This window comes from Gossypium arboreum, chromosome 4 (genome assembly GCF_025698485.1).
Source record: "Gossypium arboreum isolate Shixiya-1 chromosome 4, ASM2569848v2, whole genome shotgun sequence".
NCBI lineage: Eukaryota > Viridiplantae > Streptophyta > Magnoliopsida > Malvales > Malvaceae > Gossypium > Gossypium arboreum.
In genome coordinates, this window is record NC_069073.1 from 100,958,343 (window position 1) to 100,977,343 (window position 19,001).

The 19,001-nt window shown below is 37.7% G+C and overlaps 2 protein-coding genes across 2 annotated transcripts; both read left to right on the forward strand.

The window, feature by feature from the left end:
* The first annotated feature begins 894 nt into the window (after positions 1-894).
* LOC108488997 (elongation factor 1-alpha-like) lies at positions 895-3,661 on the forward strand. Its single transcript, XM_017793237.2, has 3 exons — positions 895-1,392; positions 2,053-2,534; positions 2,624-3,661. The coding sequence occupies exons 2-3, from the start codon at positions 2,073-2,075 to the stop codon at positions 3,503-3,505; spliced, it is 1,344 nt and encodes a 447-aa protein (XP_017648726.1). The 5' UTR covers positions 895-1,392; positions 2,053-2,072; the 3' UTR covers positions 3,506-3,661.
* An 11,693-nt stretch (positions 3,662-15,354) lies between these two features.
* On the forward strand, positions 15,355-18,737 carry LOC108488557 (protein IQ-DOMAIN 2-like). Its single transcript, XM_017792842.2, has 6 exons — positions 15,355-15,719; positions 16,051-16,125; positions 16,213-16,499; positions 16,966-17,187; positions 17,505-17,624; positions 17,883-18,737. The coding sequence occupies exons 2-6, from the start codon at positions 16,068-16,070 to the stop codon at positions 18,591-18,593; spliced, it is 1,398 nt and encodes a 465-aa protein (XP_017648331.1). The 5' UTR covers positions 15,355-15,719; positions 16,051-16,067; the 3' UTR covers positions 18,594-18,737.
* The last annotated feature ends 264 nt before the right edge of the window (positions 18,738-19,001 follow it).

Here is a 19,001-nt window from a genome sequence, read left to right on the forward strand (position 1 = left end):
AGAAAATTACCTCATAAGAGGGAGGATCACAGGACTGAGTTAATGCCCAATGCCAAATCACCAACCAAGTCCTCATATTGAATTTCACCGCCAAAATTGGAGGAAACTAGAAACAATTGAAGGATATCTTAGATGCTGGGTTCATTAGACCATCTAAAACTCCATATGGTGCACCGATTTTGTTTCAGAAAAAGCTTGATGAGTTTTTGAGATTGTGCATCAACTATCAAGCATTGAACAAGATCATTGTGAAGAACATGTGCCAAATTCCACTCATTGCAGATTTGTTTGATCAACTTAGTAGTGTAAGGTGGTTTACCAAGTTGGATTTGAGGTCGAGGTACCATCAAGTCAAAGTAGTCAAAGAGGATGAACCAAAGACAACTTGTGCAACGCATTATGATTCGTATAAGTTCTTTGTTATGCATTTTGGATTAACTAATGTTCCAAGGACATTTTTTTACCCTGATGAATAAGGTACTACAACCTTTTTCAGAGTATTTTGTGATTTTTTATCTTGATGATATTGTAGTGTACAATAAGTAAATCACTTGAGAAGCATGTGATGCATTTAAGGGAAGTGTTTCAAATCTTGTAACAGAATAAGCGTTATGTTAAAGAGGAAAAATGCTCATTCACATAGCACGAGGCACCTTTCTTATGTAACATTGAGGGAAGTGGTAGAATTTGGTAGGAGCTAAATTCAGGCTATTGTTGATTAACAACTTTCTACTGAAGTAGAAATGAGAAACAAAGCCACCAAGGAAAATGAAAACAGGGACTAACGAAACCCAAGCTAAGAAATGGCCATGTTGATCACCTCTTTGATACCTGACATGGGTTAAAGTCACGACTTTTAATGGATGATCAACTCTCATGGTGAAATTTCAAGTCAATCTAAGAAGCTAAAATTAAAATCAATTTCAAGTGGGATGTAGTTTGGGAGGATTGAGTTTTAACTGGTGTTTCAATTCAATGTTTATTTCTGGAGAAACTGCTGGTAATGAAAAAGGTGTGAGTGGGAAAATTCAGGTTAGGGAGAGAGATGTATACACCGACGAAGAAACAACCACGGTGTTGCCTTACATGTGGGAATAAAGGAAGACACACGTTGATAGATCCTACCTTGTTATTTTCTTAAAAGGTCAGGGGTATTATTGGTTTTCCAACATGAAGAGAATGTCAAATTAACGTCTAATCTGAGATGTCGGTCGTGAGCCGTTAATGCAATCCGACGGATGAGAAAGAAACCCTAGTTGAGCCAAAGCTGAGAGTGTGGCTGGCTACTTAAGATAAAGCAGCCTGCTCTCGCCTTCTCTTGTTCTCGCTCAACGCTCTTTTCTTTTGCTTCTGGTCAAGCCAATATCAAAAGACTTCCCTTTTAGCTCACAGGTATGAATCCACTTACAACTTATGATTATCTTTCAAATGTTATTGCTTTGATTCGAAAGAAAAGGTAGTCTGATTTGTTGGTAGCTGAAATATTATATCTGATTTGCTGAAATGGTTCTCATACGATTCATATTTTGTGTGTAGTTTCGATCTGATTCTTTGTTTTTTTGGTTGTGTTTTTAGATTTCATTCATGAAAGTAAGTTTTGAACTCTGGAATTTATTTTTCTGAGAAAATAATTCCTGTGATAACTGGTTTATAGAAGCAAATGCTGCCTAAGGGAAATTTTTTAACGAATAATTAAAATTGTCGAGTATTATTTTCTTAGTTTAGTTTGGCTTCGATGGAAATGTTTGACTAGCTTCATGGGAAAGGATAAGTTAAGATCTAGTGGCTGTAGTTCATTGGAATGAACTCCATATCTATGGAGGAACTGGGCTCGAATCCCAGCGGCCACGTTTTATCAATGTTGGATCTGTTGAATTTAAATGGGGCTTGATTTTCTTTTTCGAAATTGACTTGAACTGTTCTTAGTAAACAATAAAAGTGGGTCTCAGATTCATTGTTTCTTGTCCGCAAGATGTTGGTCTTCTTGTGTGATTTTGACTTGAAATTATGTTTTGAGCTTATTTTATGAATATGTTTCTTCTTGATTTTTAGCTCCTCTCTTGAGTACTATAATGGGTAAGGAGAAGGTTCACATCAACATTGTGGTCATTGGCCATGTCGACTCCGGGAAGTCTACAACCACTGGTCATTTGATCTACAAGCTTGGTGGTATTGACAAGCGTGTGATTGAGAGGTTTGAGAAGGAGGCTGCTGAGATGAACAAAAGGTCATTTAAGTATGCATGGGTGCTTGACAAGCTTAAGGCCGAACGTGAACGTGGTATTACTATCGATATTGCCCTCTGGAAGTTTGAGACTACCAAATACTACTGCACAGTCATTGATGCCCCTGGACACCGTGACTTCATCAAGAACATGATTACTGGTACCTCACAGGCTGACTGCGCTGTTCTCATTATTGACTCGACCACTGGTGGTTTCGAAGCTGGTATCTCAAAGGATGGTCAGACACGTGAGCATGCTTTGCTTGCGTTTACCCTTGGTGTCAAGCAGATGATTTGCTGCTGCAACAAGGTAAGGTTTAGAACGTGTTCGAGTTTATTGTTAGATTGTATTGATGTTCTTTTTATCAATAATTGAATTTCAATTATCATCTTGTACAGATGGATGCAACAACTCCAAAATACTCCAAGGCAAGGTATGATGAAATTGTGAAGGAAGTCTCCTCATATCTTAAGAAAGTTGGTTACAACCCTGACAAGATCCCATTTGTCCCAATCTCTGGATTTGAGGGTGATAACATGATTGAGAGGTCTACCAACCTTGACTGGTACAAGGGTCCCACTCTCCTTGAGGCTCTTGACCAGATCAATGAGCCCAAGAGGCCTTCAGACAAGCCACTCCGGCTCCCACTTCAGGATGTCTACAAGATTGGTGGCATTGGAACTGTCCCTGTTGGTCGTGTTGAGACTGGTGTCCTTAAGCCTGGTATGGTAGTGACCTTTGGCCCCTCTGGTCTGACCACTGAAGTTAAGTCTGTTGAGATGCACCATGAAGCTCTCTCTGAGGCTCTCCCTGGTGACAATGTTGGATTCAACGTCAAGAACGTTGCTGTTAAGGATCTCAAGCGTGGTTTCGTTGCTTCAAACTCTAAGGATGATCCTGCAAAGGAGGCTGCCAGCTTCACCTCTCAGGTCATCATCATGAACCACCCTGGGCAGATTGGAAACGGATATGCCCCAGTCCTTGACTGCCATACCTCCCACATTGCTGTGAAATTTTCCGAATTGCTGACCAAGATCGACAGGCGATCTGGAAAGGAGCTTGAGAAGGAGCCCAAGTTCTTGAAGAATGGTGATGCAGGGATGATAAAGATGGTTCCCACCAAGCCTATGGTTGTGGAGACTTTCTCTGAGTACCCACCCCTTGGTCGGTTTGCTGTCAGGGACATGCGTCAGACTGTGGCTGTTGGTGTCATCAAGAGCGTTGAGAAGAAGGATCCAACCGGTGCTAAGGTCACCAAATCTGCTGCCAAGAAGAAATGAGATTGCATTTGAGATGCCAGGATAGTTTCTAAGTTTTGGTCTTATTTTTTGTCTGGTAGTAATTGTATGGAAATATTTTGACCATTTTTTATATGCTTTATCGTGTATTGTTTTGGTTCCGAAATTTATCAAGAATTGTTCAATTGTCTTGTTTAACTTTTCCTGGTTAATTTTAGATTAAGGTACCGTGTTTTGAATATATATATATATATTTGCCGTTGTCTTGATGTCCTTGAGTATAAAATTGTTTTGCAGAACTATTTAGTTGATGGGTTAGCACAAACAAAAAGGAAGAAACAAAAATTAAGATTAAAATAGGAAAAGGAAAATTAAGAACACCCAGAAACAAATTGCAATTAAGATGAAAGAAGGTAAAATATTTATTTAATATGCGGTTTGGTTTAAATTTTTAAAAATAATTAATATTATTTTTACTTTTCATTTAATTTTGTTTATGAATTCTTTAATTTCTTTTATAGAATTTTTAGATTTAAAAAAAAACACTTGAATTATGACTTCATCATTCTCACGGTCTAAAAATACCAATGAATATTTAAGCAACAATCATATATATATAATAAGGTATACATAACCATATATAATAATTTAAGACATTATTTTTTAAAATAAAATATTGAATTAAAATATATAAAAATTATAAAATAATTTAAATTTATTTATAATATCAATTATAAAATTAAATTTACACAATTATAAAACAATTTTCATATATTTTAATTGATATATAAAATTAAAACTAGTAATAATAATGGCAAAATAAGGCCTATAGGTCTATTTTTATTTTAATTAGGGTTTTAGGCTAATTTTAAAATTAATTAGGGATATAGGTCGATTTAACCAGATCTTTCTCCTAAGGTTAGGGTTTTTATATTATTAGGGTTAGTGTTTTTGGTTTAGGTTTGTTAGGGTTCAGGATATTTTAAAAGTGTTCAGGGTTTTCGACTGAAACGACGAAAATTGTTAGGTAGTTTTGAGGGGTCAGGGATGTGATAACACGCCTCAATACACATACATTTCATATGTCATGGCGAGATAGGACGATGACCTTAGAGACCCATTGTGAGGAAATTCAGTTTCGGGGTAATAATGTTTGATACAATCAGGGATCGAATTCAATGTGAAGGTCCCAGTCGGTGGTCATGATGTGGTCATGGGTTCGAGTATAACCGAGGGGCCAAGTGGTGGTCATTACGCTGTCAGGAGTTTAAGCTTTTTGGATACCCATAAACAATGCCCTATATATACCACACATAAGATTGATGCCATAATCATATGAAAAAACTCTAAGGACTTCTAATGTAATTAACGTAATTTTTTTTCTCTATTTCCAAGCAGCCAGTATCTCTAACCTTTCATTCTTGTCCGAAGGCCGATATCGAGGTGGACAAAAGAGGGCTCTCAGGAGGAGAGCGAATGTTCTGGCACAGTAGAGGTCAAACTCGAGTTGTCATGGCAGTAGTTGTAGTTATTAATGGATTGTGTAATAACGACAACTTTCGTTGCTAGCATCACTTTTACTGCACAATAACAGCCACTCCCCACTTGAGAGTCCTCTTACGTCCACGACGATGCCAGCCTTCGAACAAGAATGAAGGTTAAAGTTATCAGTTTCTTGGAAATGGAGAAAAAAATTACACTGATTATAACTAGAAGCCTTAGAGTTTTTTAGTATGAATATGCCTTCAAACTTCTGTATGGTATTTATAGGGTATCATTTTTAGGTATTCAAAAAGATTGAGCTAGTGACCGCGTAACGACTGTTAAATTGCTCTTTCGTTATACCCCGATCTATTACCGCATAACGGTCGTCGATTGAGACCTCTACGTTGACTTTCATCCTTAACCATACAAAGAAAAATCACCCCATAACCAACTTCTCTAGGATAGGTTTCGGAGGTAATGATCCCATTTCGGCATGATATATGAAATGTGTGTGGCTCGGAGCATATCGCATGACTGCCGACTCAAGAATACCTCGACCGTAAACCAAATATTTTTAGCAATCGAAATTTTTAAGACCGAGAAATGGTTTATAGTGGAGAAATAGAAAGGATTGGAGAGAAATTATATAAGTGAAGGATGATAAAGCTTGGTATGTGAGAGCCATTTTATTGCAGCATGGAAGGGTCTGTTTTGCAAGGAAAACCTTCAAAGCACACTGGAACATATTCTAAACATGTTGAAGTGTTTAAATCATCCGAATTATTCGAAGCGTCAGGCTTGGAATAGTAAATATGTTAGAGAAAGCCTGCCCAGCCGAGTGGGCTTTTTCTAACATATTTACTATCATTGGGCAGAAAATACCTTTTCAAATGACTATTGTGCACGTTATAAAGCGCAAAATATTGATAAAAATATATAAGTTCTGAATGCGTGATGAAAATTATTTACACCGTACACTATGCAACGAATGTGTGCATTCTTAAAAAATTCATAGCACGTATTCTCTTTCTCCCTACATAATTTTCTTATAAAAATGGTGTAATTTTCATAACATAGACACACATCAAGTTAATATCAAACAAAAGAACATTGCATCACGGGTAAGAGTTGTGTGTATTCATTTGGACAACTCTCTACTTATTTTTTACTTTTATTCATCCAAACCATGATCGATATTAAAATGAGTCGGCAAGTGAAATCCGTTATATACTACGATGGTCAAATCTATAATACAGAGTTCGATGTGGTGTTTGTAGGAGTGAAGTCCGTAAAATTAACGTTCAATAGTACCATTCAAATGTATGAGATAATGACCAGAATTAAGAAAAGTGTCGAGGGATCAAGCCGGGGAAGAATTACAAGGTTACAATGTAGATTTCTTGCATTTGTTGACCCATATAAGCATGAGCTATTTGATGTGATTAGCAAAACGCATCTCGAGATAGTCATATCATTGGACATCTCAAGCGAAAATGTTATTATTGAGTTATATCTTGAGTTCGTCAATGTTGATGGATTTGGCCCATCTTCGACCTCCGTCGTGACAAATATGGGTACCAAAGTTCAAGCAAAAAGTCCTACTACATAGTTGTGCAATGGGTTTTCTGGCCTCCTTAAAAGTGGCTATACATATATGGGCAGACACTTACTGGTCTCCGGTATTGATCTAAACTTCGGGGATCAGTACCATCGGGGTATCAACATAACCCAAATCTAGACACTCGGCCTCGACATTCAATCAGTGCATTCGATTTCAACTTCAGCACTAGGTCAATGTTATGGGACAAAAATAGTTATACCGGAAGATCATCGACATACACCGATCATCAACTCGAAGATTATTCTAGTGGGCACATGGGTTACAAGAGAATCAATGACCTATTCCTTTCAATAAGGGTCGACGAGGGTATGCCCAATACCGTGCTTGAAGGTGACAATGAAGGCGCGGACAAAGAAAGGGATGCAGGTGAGGGAGAAGGGGTTGCGAATGTAAACGAGGAAGAGGAGGCAAAACCTGAGCTATTCTGGCAGCACAGTCTAGATGGTTCAGAAATGGCACTATTTTTCAAACCAGATCCAGTTACAATAGAGTCAAAACCTTGTGAGTCTGACGATGACACCTCGGACAATGCTTCGGACCCAGATCAGTGATTTAAGGTATATGAACTTTTGCCCCACATGACGAAAATTGACCTATCGATCGAAGGTGGTTTAATGTTTTCTCTGCTTCTGCACAGAACACCTGGTTATGCAAGCATAATTCGTGATGTACGAGTATTGGAAGTTAGAACATAATACCCCAACAAAGATGTTTTTCTTGCTACACTGAAGCGGTACAACATTAAGAATGACGTGAACTACTACGTCATGAAGTCTCAATCTGAGAAATTTGAAGGAAAGTACGCAATGAAGGACGAGAGGTGTAAGTAAAAAATCATGGCATCTTACTAGAAGAAAATCAGGCTATGGACGATAAAAAAATATCCCAGTCCCTATACGTGTGCTACGATGGGTGCAACTCAGGACCATCCGAGGCTAGACTCAAATATGATTGCTCACATTATTCTACTGATGGTGAAGGCCAGTCCCCAGATAGAAATACCGATGCTTATTGTGAACATACTTAATCAGTACCAATACACTCTAACTTACTACAAGGTATGAGTTGCAAAACAAAAAGCTATGGAAAAATTGTATCATAGTGAGAAGGTTCGTATAACTATCTATGACAATGGTGTCAGGTATTGGATCAATATGTACCAGGTTCTGTAAGCAATCTCAAAACACACCTAAAGTACTGCGACAACCAGATGGTCCTTGAGAAAAGAGTATTCCACCGGTTCTTTTGGACCATTGAGCAATGTAGGGAGGCATTTTAGCATTGTAAGTCTATAGTCCAAATTGACGGCACCTGGTTGTATAAAAGGTATCAACAACGTCTATTGCTTGCCGTTGCTTAGGACGGTAATTAGAAGATTCTACCTATAATGTTCACAATAAATCTCGGAGAAATGACAGATGATTGAGATTTCTTTCTAAGTTGATTGCGCCGTCTCGTTTGCCTGCAGCCCGACATGTGTCATATCAGACAGAGGATCTGGAATACTCTCGGCGATTGATCATCACAAATCCCTACAGAATCGCACTCATCATCAGTACTGCGTACGACATGTAGAATTGAACTACTACCAAAAATATTCTTCGACGACTAAGCAAGATCTAGTCATTGACATGAGTTTGTAGTTCATATTATGTATTCACTACACATCGAATTTTCAATTACGAGGTTATTTTATTGCACTAGCCAATACCTATTTATCGACAGGTTACGAGCTCGTCCAACATGTTTTCCATCAAAAGTTGAACAACTTGAGCACCATTAATGCTTACGGTGTGACATATGTTTTGAATATACCGTTCAATCAGTGGAGGCAACCATACTATGAGGGTCTACGATACAGGTACATGACGTCAAACTTGGCTGAATACATTAATTTGGTATTAAAGGGGACGCGTTATTTTCCAGTAACATCGATTGTCAAAGGGACATACTTTTGACTGACCGCCTTGTTTCCTAAGACGGAGTCAGTGTATGCTGGGCAAATAGAGGGCGATGGTACATTCTGCGATGACGTGATGCAAGAGATTCGGCGAAGTACAATGAGAGAAAACATGATGTATGTAGTGTGCCACTCACGTCGGAACCTCAATTTTCAAGTCACGAAGCATGTTAGACCTGACCAGAAAATGTCAGGTATATCATATCGTGTGAACCTAATGGAAGGAACTTGAGATTGTGGGAGATTCCAAGTATTTCGATTCTCATGCGCATATATAATTACCATGCAAGAACATATAGATTGAGTACACGTCTTACATCAACGATGTCTATCGACTACAATGCATTCGTAGTATGTAGAGTCCTGAATTCCCACCCATCTCAGATGAGAGTATGTGGCTACTTGTGTCTAGCGCTCCATTCAAGCTGGTGCCAAACAATGACCTATGTGGCGTCCCGAAAGGTCGCCCGAGTTTCACCTGGATAAGGAACAATATAGATATTCGGGAGAGGAAATTATACGAGTATTGTAGAAACCCAGGGCATACGAAGTCAATATGTTCTCTGTAAAGGGAAACGTTGGGGCCTCAGCGTGGATAACATTACTTTCAACCAAATTTCATATTCCTTAGTGTTATTTTTATAACCAAATTTTAATTTTATACGCGTGTGTCATACTAATAGTGTTTGTTGTATTCAAAATAAACTATAAAGGTCAATGTTTTGTTGTGAAATGTCATGACTTTCGATGTACGAAGAGAGAATAATTTTTATTTTACACTTTTCATGTTCATTTTTCTTCTCTTTCTTATTTAAATGACAAGGTAAATCTAAAAGATTTCATATTATAAATAATATGTCAATAAAAAAAATCCAACATTTGTTATTTATCGATGAAACATAGATAGTAATAATGACAAATGGTTTGTTTGAACGAACAACCTCAATTTTTATTTATTTATGACATATCTATATTTACTTTAAAAAAAAGTAAAAGAAAAAATACAGTCAATGGTGTCGTCGGGGAGAATGTGTCTCACAAGGTGGTGGACAATGATCGCGTGGATAATTTCTGTGTACAACTAGCTATACCATCGGAGGTGCATCCAGTGTAACACCCCTTTCTCGTACTCAACGCCAGAATAGAGTACGAGGCATTACTGTACTTGAACGCAATCAAACACACAAAAACCAAACTATAAAAATTTGTTCCAATTGAGGTCATTCAAAAATATATTTAACATCTCTTATATGGGCCTACGAGTCCCTAAACATACATCGAAAAAGATTTGGGACTAAACTAGGAACTTTCAGAAATTTTACAACACTTAGAAAATTTTCATGCTTTGGAGAGTCACACGCCCGTGTGGGCAGGCCGTGTGGTCACACACGCCCGTGTCCTCAGCCCGTGTAACTTTTTGACTATGACGTCATCAACCAAATAAGGTCACATGGCCAAGGCACACGCCCGTGTCCTTAGGCCGTGTGGCGAATTAGATTCTAAAATCAGGTACAGACTTCACATAGCCTGGGCATATGCCCATGTTTTGAAGCCGTGTCTCTCACAGGCCGTGTCTCTTTCTGTGTGTTTACTATTGGGCATTCTGTTTTGCATTAATTAGGGTGCAGAAGACACACGGCTGGATCACACGGCCACGAGGCAAGCCGTGTGTCACACACGATCTAGACACATGCCCGTGTGTCTACTTGTGTAGGTGACTTTAAGGCTATTTTCCAAGCCACTTGCCACCTTTATTTGGACAAACACCTCTATGGCTGCAATGATACCTTAACACTCATAACATAGCCCATGCATGATAATTTTCCATCACATTATACTTTTTTAAGACTCCCTAATATGACAAATCAAATCTTACCAACATGCATATATGAATAAGCAATATTATTTAAACTTGTATACATGCATTTTCATACCATCTTATACATACACAAGACATTCATAAACATTCAATCATCAATAACCATAGGCCATATCATAATAGAATTGACACATACATACATAAGACATTCATAAACATTCAATCATCAATAACCATAGGCCATATCATAATAGAATTGGCACATACATACATGGATGAATAGGTTTACAACCCAATAATCATTATGAGCCATATCTCTTGGCCATACACAAAATGAGTCAACTATTATTATAAGTCAACATATTTGGCTAGACCAATATGACATATAACAAAAGACCAAGTGCCTATTCATGCCATACTCAAAATGTTGAGACTAACTATACCCAAAAGATCCAATTGATAGTTTGAACGAGCCTCCGACGTCCTTTGATCCCCGAGCTAGCTTGGCGATACTACAAGGAAATGGAAGAGAGAGGAAGTAAGTATAAAGTTTAGTAAGCTTACATGTAATTAATAAGCAATAATAATATGCATTATCGTACACATACATAACATAACCTAACTCATCTCATTTTCAGTAATCTTTGTAATCATATCCTACCTCATTCAATTTACATAATGTTCAATAGAACTCGAGATCATAATATCTTTATTCTCATCTTACCGAAGTTTTGTCATTTCGTAATCTCAATAACTACAAGCTTGGCGTACATACCTGTACCTTTTCCATATGATCATACCTCGACAAATCTTTGACAAATTCTTGGACTACCCGTTGAACCATTTGGAATACTAAGGATACTCGGGATTATCATAAATATAATAAGATGCCAATGCCATGTCCCAGACGTGGTCTTACATGGGTTGATGCCATATCCCAGATATGGTCTTATAAGAATTCTCATTTCGAAGCCATGTCCCAAACGTGGTCTTACACGAAACCTTATGTCAACGCCATATCCCAGATATAGTCTTACATGATAACTCATATTGATGCCGATTCCATATCCCAGATATGGTCTTATACGGGATCTCATCAATCCAATGTCATAATTTTTGTACCTTAAGTATTCTTAAGGTTCAACTGGCTTTTATCATCTCAAATCTTTATTGAAAAACATTAATAATATTCACGAGACAGTTATACAATACATATAACATTAAATGCTAAATGCATAATAAAAATTTGTATCGGCCACACACAAACTTACCTTGATACAAAAATATGGACAATTTATTGATTTAGTCCAAGATTTTGCTCTTTCCACGGTCTAGGCCCGGACTCCATTTTTCTTAATATATAATAGAAAATTTCAGTTATTTAACCTCATTATTCAAAACAGCCCATAAATCATATTTGGGTAAAACTATAGTTTTTCCCCTAAACTTTTACATAATTACAACTTAGCCCCTAAGCTCGTAAAATGAAATGTAGCCAATTTATTTGTTACCCAAGCATAGCCGATTCATATTCCCTCTTATAATAACCCACATTTTTCATCAAATCACATTTTTAACACCATGTTTTACAAACAAGCCCTTTTAGGTGATTTCATGAAAAGTTCACTTAGAAAAAATGGTTCATCTAACACCAAACTTTCATATTCCTCCATTAATCATCAAAATACATGCATGACACACATGGGTAAATTTTTTAACATAAACCCTAGCTCAAAATAATGGTAGAAATAGTTGTATCATGCTTCAATGATCTCAAAAACATAAAAAACTAACACCAAAATGACTTACATGTAGAAGGTTTATTTTGCTAAAAATTTCAAGCTTCTTTCTCCTTCAAATTTTTGGCTGAGAATGGATAAAGAATAAGATGGCCACTTGTTTTATTTTATTAGTTTTTGCTTGTGTTATCAAATACCAACCCATGCCCATTTTTTTGACTTTTTGACTTTTCATTTATTACACTTCATGTGCAGCTATACACATATATAATGGCCTAATTACTCATTAAGGACCTCAAATTTTAAGTTCTATAGCTATTTAACACCTTTAGCTAATGGAACACAACTTTCGCACTTTACGCAATTTGGTCCTTTTTCACAAATTAAGCATTCAAAATTTCTTAAAAAAACTTTTACACAATCATATTATCATATTTTAGACCTCAAAAAAATATTAAAATAAATTTTATGGCCTCGAATTTTTGGTCCCAAAGCTACTACTCCTACTAGGCCCAAAATCGGGATGTTACATCCAGAGTAGCATCCGAAAGTGTATCTAGAAGTACAGGCCTGTAGAATTCTTCCTCATTGTCATCATCACCTGAATATGTAGTTAGCATAACCTCTTAGGCAGTCATATCTTCGGGATCAGCACCGCCATCATCTTCCTCCATGGTCGATTGTTGTGTCGTCCTTGCCTGCCATTGTGTATTTGTCACTCCCTTGTCCACCGATTGCGACGATGAGCCACCCTCATAAAATAGTGATGCATGCAGTATTTGGGTCACTATAGGCGTGAAACCATAAAGTGCCCCAAATCTCAGGTACGTTGGAAATGTATAGGGCATCAATATTACAATCGACTACTGCATGAGTGCTTACATCAGTGGAAGTGGGTATATCGGTGTTTGTTTCGACACGGGGTTTGGCATCGACATCTGCATAAGGGTGTAGTATGCGGGAGATGTTGGTGGAGCGAAATATGGACTTGCGAGAATAAAAGAACCAACCATGTGCGGTGGTGGTCTGTAGTGTAGTGGTGCTTGTGAATAAAACACAAGGTTACTTAATTAAACGTAAATACCTGAACCAAAGTGACCCAGATATTGTGTAGCCATAGGCGGTGCATATTCTACTGAAGCAGATGATAAAACCATCGTGCGACCGCGTCCCCTTTAGTATGCTGTGGCAATCGACATGACCTCTTCACTTGAATTTGCCTATGGCAGTCGACATGACCTATTCGCTTAAATTTGCCAACTCTTCTCCCCTGGTGATAGTAGATACGACTTATTGACAGCCCTGAACCATACCAAGTAATCATCAAATGCCACCGTGTCCACTGAGAAAAATTGTTTGTGAATGGGTATAAATTGCATCCTACGATCCCACACCTCGATGTGCTCCCTATGTCGCACCGATCAGTCGGTGTTGTCTTTCCCCTACATGTCTACCTTGTGCAGCTCCTTCAGGTCTTGTAGTAGCGGTGAAATTCATTACCTCCACCCGAACTACTGCAACATCCGGTCTGTTTGATGCATTTCCATCGTCGCAAACACTACCAACGACACCTTCATGTCCCACATCTGCCGATTGCCCAATACTTCTAGCGGGATGTAGGATATAACATTGATGTCGGCATACAACATCCATTCAAACTAAATACCAAAATTGTAAATATTGTTCTTTATGATTTTTTTTTTACAAATTATTACGTAATTAATATAGGTTCGAAAGAATAGGTAACTAACATTGGCTTTCGAGAGTTGGCCTAACAACAGCATAATATCTTATAGATCCTCGGGCAGTCCCACGTAGCTTGACCCATGGTTCCATCTGTATAAGCGATATGTTAGTCGAAACGTATAATAATAAAAATTACTATACGAACTACGTATTTGTTAATAAATGATGTTTACCTCGTTACCAATGAGAACATATATGGGTGGGTCACCTTGAGACATAGAAAGGGTAGTCGCCATAGGCCCACGACTACAGCAGAAGCAGACAACCACTGATCAATGCCACACTCGGTAGTATGCCCTGTTACACTCCCAGTATAATGTGGACAATACAACAGATCCCGAACTTAGTTTCTCGCACTCATTGAAGTCCACTAGATGTAGTACTCATCTTACGTGCCCCAAACTTTGAGATATGTTGGGTATTAAAACGCCCTCAATTAACCTTATGATGCATGCTCGGCCATATTATTGTATAACCTCCTCCGTTCAGTCTTCAGGGAGCTCGTTGAAATTATCCTTCAATAAGTTCGTCGATATTCGACCACCTTCAAACTTGTCCAGAACCTTCCCCAACAATGATTGACAGAGGTTCACTTTGCCTGGAACGATCGCAGATCCTGTGGTGACTGGCCCATCCACTGTTAGACCGAGTTGTAGCGCTACGTCTTCGAGTGTGATTATACACTCGCCACATAGAAGGTGGAAAGTGTATGTTTCGGGTCTCTATCTTTCCATCAACGCGCTAATTAGTTGCAAATCTAGTTTGCAGCCCTCGGACATGCGAGACACATGTAAGAATCTAACCGCTTGCAAATGACCACGAATTTCAAGGATCACAGGCTTTCTCATATTATAAATGAAGCTCTTTAGAACACGATCATCCGCCTATTTACACAATAAAAAATTATAGTTATAATAAAAAATTAAATTTAACATTATTGAAATTAACAAAATTCAAATTTCGGTCTTAGAATTGTTAATTGGGCAAAGAAAATATACTTGCCATTGAAGTGGATTAGGGAGGCAGCCATTCTTGAGAAATCGATTTAAATGAATAAAAGAGAAATAATTAAAAATAATAATACTTTTAAATAAAAATATCAAAAATATTAAAAACGAGAGAGTTGAGAGATTTGAGAAAGTTTGAGAGAATTTAAAGAGTTGAGAGAAGAATATGAATGAAAAAATAAAATTTGAAGAGTATTTATAGAGTAAAATAGAAGTTACTGTTGCGTATTAATTTTTTTTACCATTGGCGACAACGTTTAAAAAGGCGTTGGAATCTAACTCTTAATTAAAAAATACATCTAACTGGACAAGTTTTCCAATTTTATATCCCAAATTAATTTTAAAACCGACCTAGAACCCTAATTAAAAATAAAAATCTGCCTATAAAACTTATTTTACCAATAAATAACTACTATTTTCAAATACAAAAATTTAACAATCAATCAATTGGTGCTTAAGTTTTTTATTTGGGAAGTAATAAAAAATATATTTGCTAAGTTTCACTGTCAGACATGTTGGGAATTTTACAGTTAAAAAGTTTCAGTTTTCGCAGATCTACTGAACTGAAGTGACATTAAAATTTGGAAACGACAAAAGATGAGAGTGCTTTGCATTGTTTTTAAGTGTTTTCGTTAATGTATATACATAGTTACCAAATTTTGGGAATTATTTTCAACCAATCAGAGAAAGAAGTACAAAATAAAAAAAAGAAGTTAACAGCTGTTTCTTCTTCATAATCTCTAAAATTTTTTTCTCAAGATAGGCATTAGGCCAGCAGTTAACAGAGCTGTTAACCCTTTCAATCTTTTTTATTGTTTTCTGAAAAGAAGGGAAAGAGACGTCTTCAAGTTCTTTGAGATCCGGGCATTGCATTCTCAGGTACTTTTTGCTTCATGGACCCCGATTTTAAAGTATGCATTTTTAACTTCCTTTTGTTTGAATTTTTTGTTGCTTGGTATCGTTAATTGTGCCACCAAATCTGGGCTGTTCCTCAATTTGTTAAATACACTGGGACATATTGGAGTTTTGCCTCATTAGTTGAATTGAAGATAGATAAGTTAAAACTCTTTCAGATTCTGCTAATAGATAGATCATGGATCCTTTTTCTTTCTGAAGAAAACTTTTATTCCTTCCATAGAGGTTCTTCTTTGTTTAAAACTCAATTTTTATTCCTAATATCTACTGTTGCCCCATTATTTTGCCTCCTAAGATGGGAAAGAAAGGGAAATGGTTGTCCTCTCTAAAGAAAGCCTTCTTCTCAGAGTCCAAGGGAAAGAAAAACCAGGTTAGGATAAGTCTCGTTCAGCTAAAAATCATCTGCAGTTTCATGGTTAGCTCAGTTTTTAGTATTCTTGATTACTATGTTTCTCAGAAATCAAAAGAACATTTTTGGAGAAGAAGGTGCATCTGGATCCCACTGGTTCTGATGCAGCCAAGTTATCCCCACTTCCTCAGCCTGAAGAGGTGAAATTAATTGAACCTGAAGTTGAGCAAAGCAAGCAGACTTACCCTGTGGCAGTTGCCAATTCTGCTGCGGTTCCAGCTCTGGTTGCTCTGCAGGCCATTCGACATCAACTTAATACAGATGCTAGGTTTGCCGGAAAATCTAAGGAGGAAGTGGCGGCAATCAAAATTCAAGCAGCTTTCCGAGCTTACCTTGTATGTGCTGCAATTTTTTACTTTCTCCTCCTGAAGTTGTTTGCTTAATCATTTCATATCTGAAATGATTTTCAATCTAGTTCAGCCTATTTTTGTTTAATCTTATGCATCTTGCAGGGAACATTCTATAAATATCTTCATAAAACTGTTTCCTTTTTTTTTTTAATGCAAGAAAATGAACGTGTAAGTTTACTTATGATTTATAATCTAGAAGAAACTTTCCTGGATCAAAAGCTTGCAAATTATAGCTGTTAAGCATACTGTTTCTTTGTAAAAGTTTAGTAGAGAAGAAGAAGAGAAATAGTAATATCATGATATATAATTTGTTACTTTATGATATCTGTTCCCAAGTCCTGGGTCAAATTAAATGATCTACTGTTTGAGGCATTGTCTCTAACATATCTATTTTGCAGCATGACTAAGATTTATGTAGAGGATTTGCTGATCATGATTTCTTTATTTTCAGGCAAAAAGGGCATTGCGTGCTTTAAGAGGACTGGCTAGGTTGAAATCACTGATGGAAGGGATTGCGGCCAGACGGCAAGCATCGGGTTCCCTTCGGTGCATGCAAACTCTTTCTCGTATGCAGTGTCAGATTCATGCTCGTAGAACCAGGATGATGGAAGAAAACCAGGCTCTTCAGAGACAACTCTTGCAGAAACTTGCAAAAGAGATTGTGAACTTGCAAGTAAATCCCCCTTTTTTTCATATATATATCAGCATGTTTTACTTGCTTGAATGTGATACGTGAGTGGACTGCTGCGAAGTGGGTTCGATTTTTTCCTCTACGCTCTAGTTTCTCAGACAATATCTTATAATTAAATTATCTTTGTATTACAAACAAATTAAGATGGTAGATTAAGCTATTATATATACCATACAGAGGATTCTTAAGTGACTTCCGTCACTGCAGTCAAGCTCAGAAATTACTGTGTATTGTATAGATTTTGTTGATCTATTAGTTGCATCTCTCTTTCTTAGCATGGATTTTGATGTTCTAAACAGATGGGTGAAGATTGGGATGACAGTGTGCGGTCAAAGGAACAAATTGAGGCAAGCTTGTTGAGCAAACATGAGGCTGCCATGAGAAGAGAAAGGACCATGGCGTACTCATTTACTCATCAGGTAATCTGCGTTGTTGGGAGTCACATTGTGAACATCGAATATTTAACCCTTCTACTGCATGCTTATACGACTGTGTGAGATTTAACAACATTGTTAAGTGACATGAAAGAATGAACCATAACTAAATTGCATCGTAGAAAGTTCAAACTTCGGTTGTCAGGTCCAAGAAACAGTTACTTTCTTCCAATGTACCTTCGCATTCAAGTGTTGAAAGTTAAACAGAGTTCTGTTTTTGACACATACAACTAACTTTTGCAGCAAACCTGGAAGAATGCTTCGAGATCTATGAATCCATTATTCATGGATCCAAGCAATCCCTCATGGGGATGGAGCTGGATGGAACGGCGGATGACAGCGCGGCCATGGGAGGTTCGTGGTGGCATGAGAGATAGAGAACATCTCGATGACCAGTCATCACTAAAGAGTGCACGAAGCAACTTCGGTGGAGAAATCAGCAAAGCGTATGCTCGTTATCAACTCAATTTGGATAAGCAATCCCCGAAGGCCAACCAAAAGCCAAGCCGAACTTCAAGCCTCCTATCCCCTTCTACTCCTAAGTCAGCATCCATACCAGCCCGGAAGCTGAAGTCAGCAAGCCCGAGGAGTGGTGTGGCTGGATTAGATGATGAAACAAGAAGCATAGTCAGTATGAAGTCTGACAGAAACCGGAGACACAGCATCGCAGGCTCCTCAGTGCGTGATAATGAGAGCCTTGCCAACTCTCCATCACTTCCAAGTTACATGGTACCAACTAAGTCTGCAAGAGCTAAGACCAGTTTGCAGAGCCCCTTGGGACCAGAAACAAATGGAACACCTGAGAAGGAGCCAATTGCATCTACTAAGAAACGGCTTTCTTATCCGCCTTCACCGGCCAGGCTAAGGCGCCACTCCGGTCTGCCAAAAGTGGACGGTAGCATTAGCAATACAAAAGTTGCAGTGGTGAATGGAGGGGACGGTTTTTTCAAATAAAAAAGAGACGAAGTCCTGATGCACGCTAATCCAGAAGAATCGGAAAAGAAGAGAGAAAATTTGTATGTAACTGCATTCATAACTTCTTTGGTTTTTCAACAACTGAATATAAAAAGGAATTATGTTTCAAAAGTTAGTTAATAACGGTATTGTCGTTGCACCCACAACACCCCGTTTTCATTAAAGTGTTGCACCGTTATATTAACTTTGCTAAAACTAAAACGCACCGTTCCATCCATTCGCCTTAGTTTTTCTTATTTCAGTTTTGACCCGGCGAGTGTTCAATTGAATTGAGTCGAATCAAGTAAAATAATTTTGAGTTAATCAAATTTATGAGTTCTATTTTATCAACCTATCTCAATTTAAATTTTGTTCGTATTGAGCCGAGTCGAAACGAGTGAAGTTGTT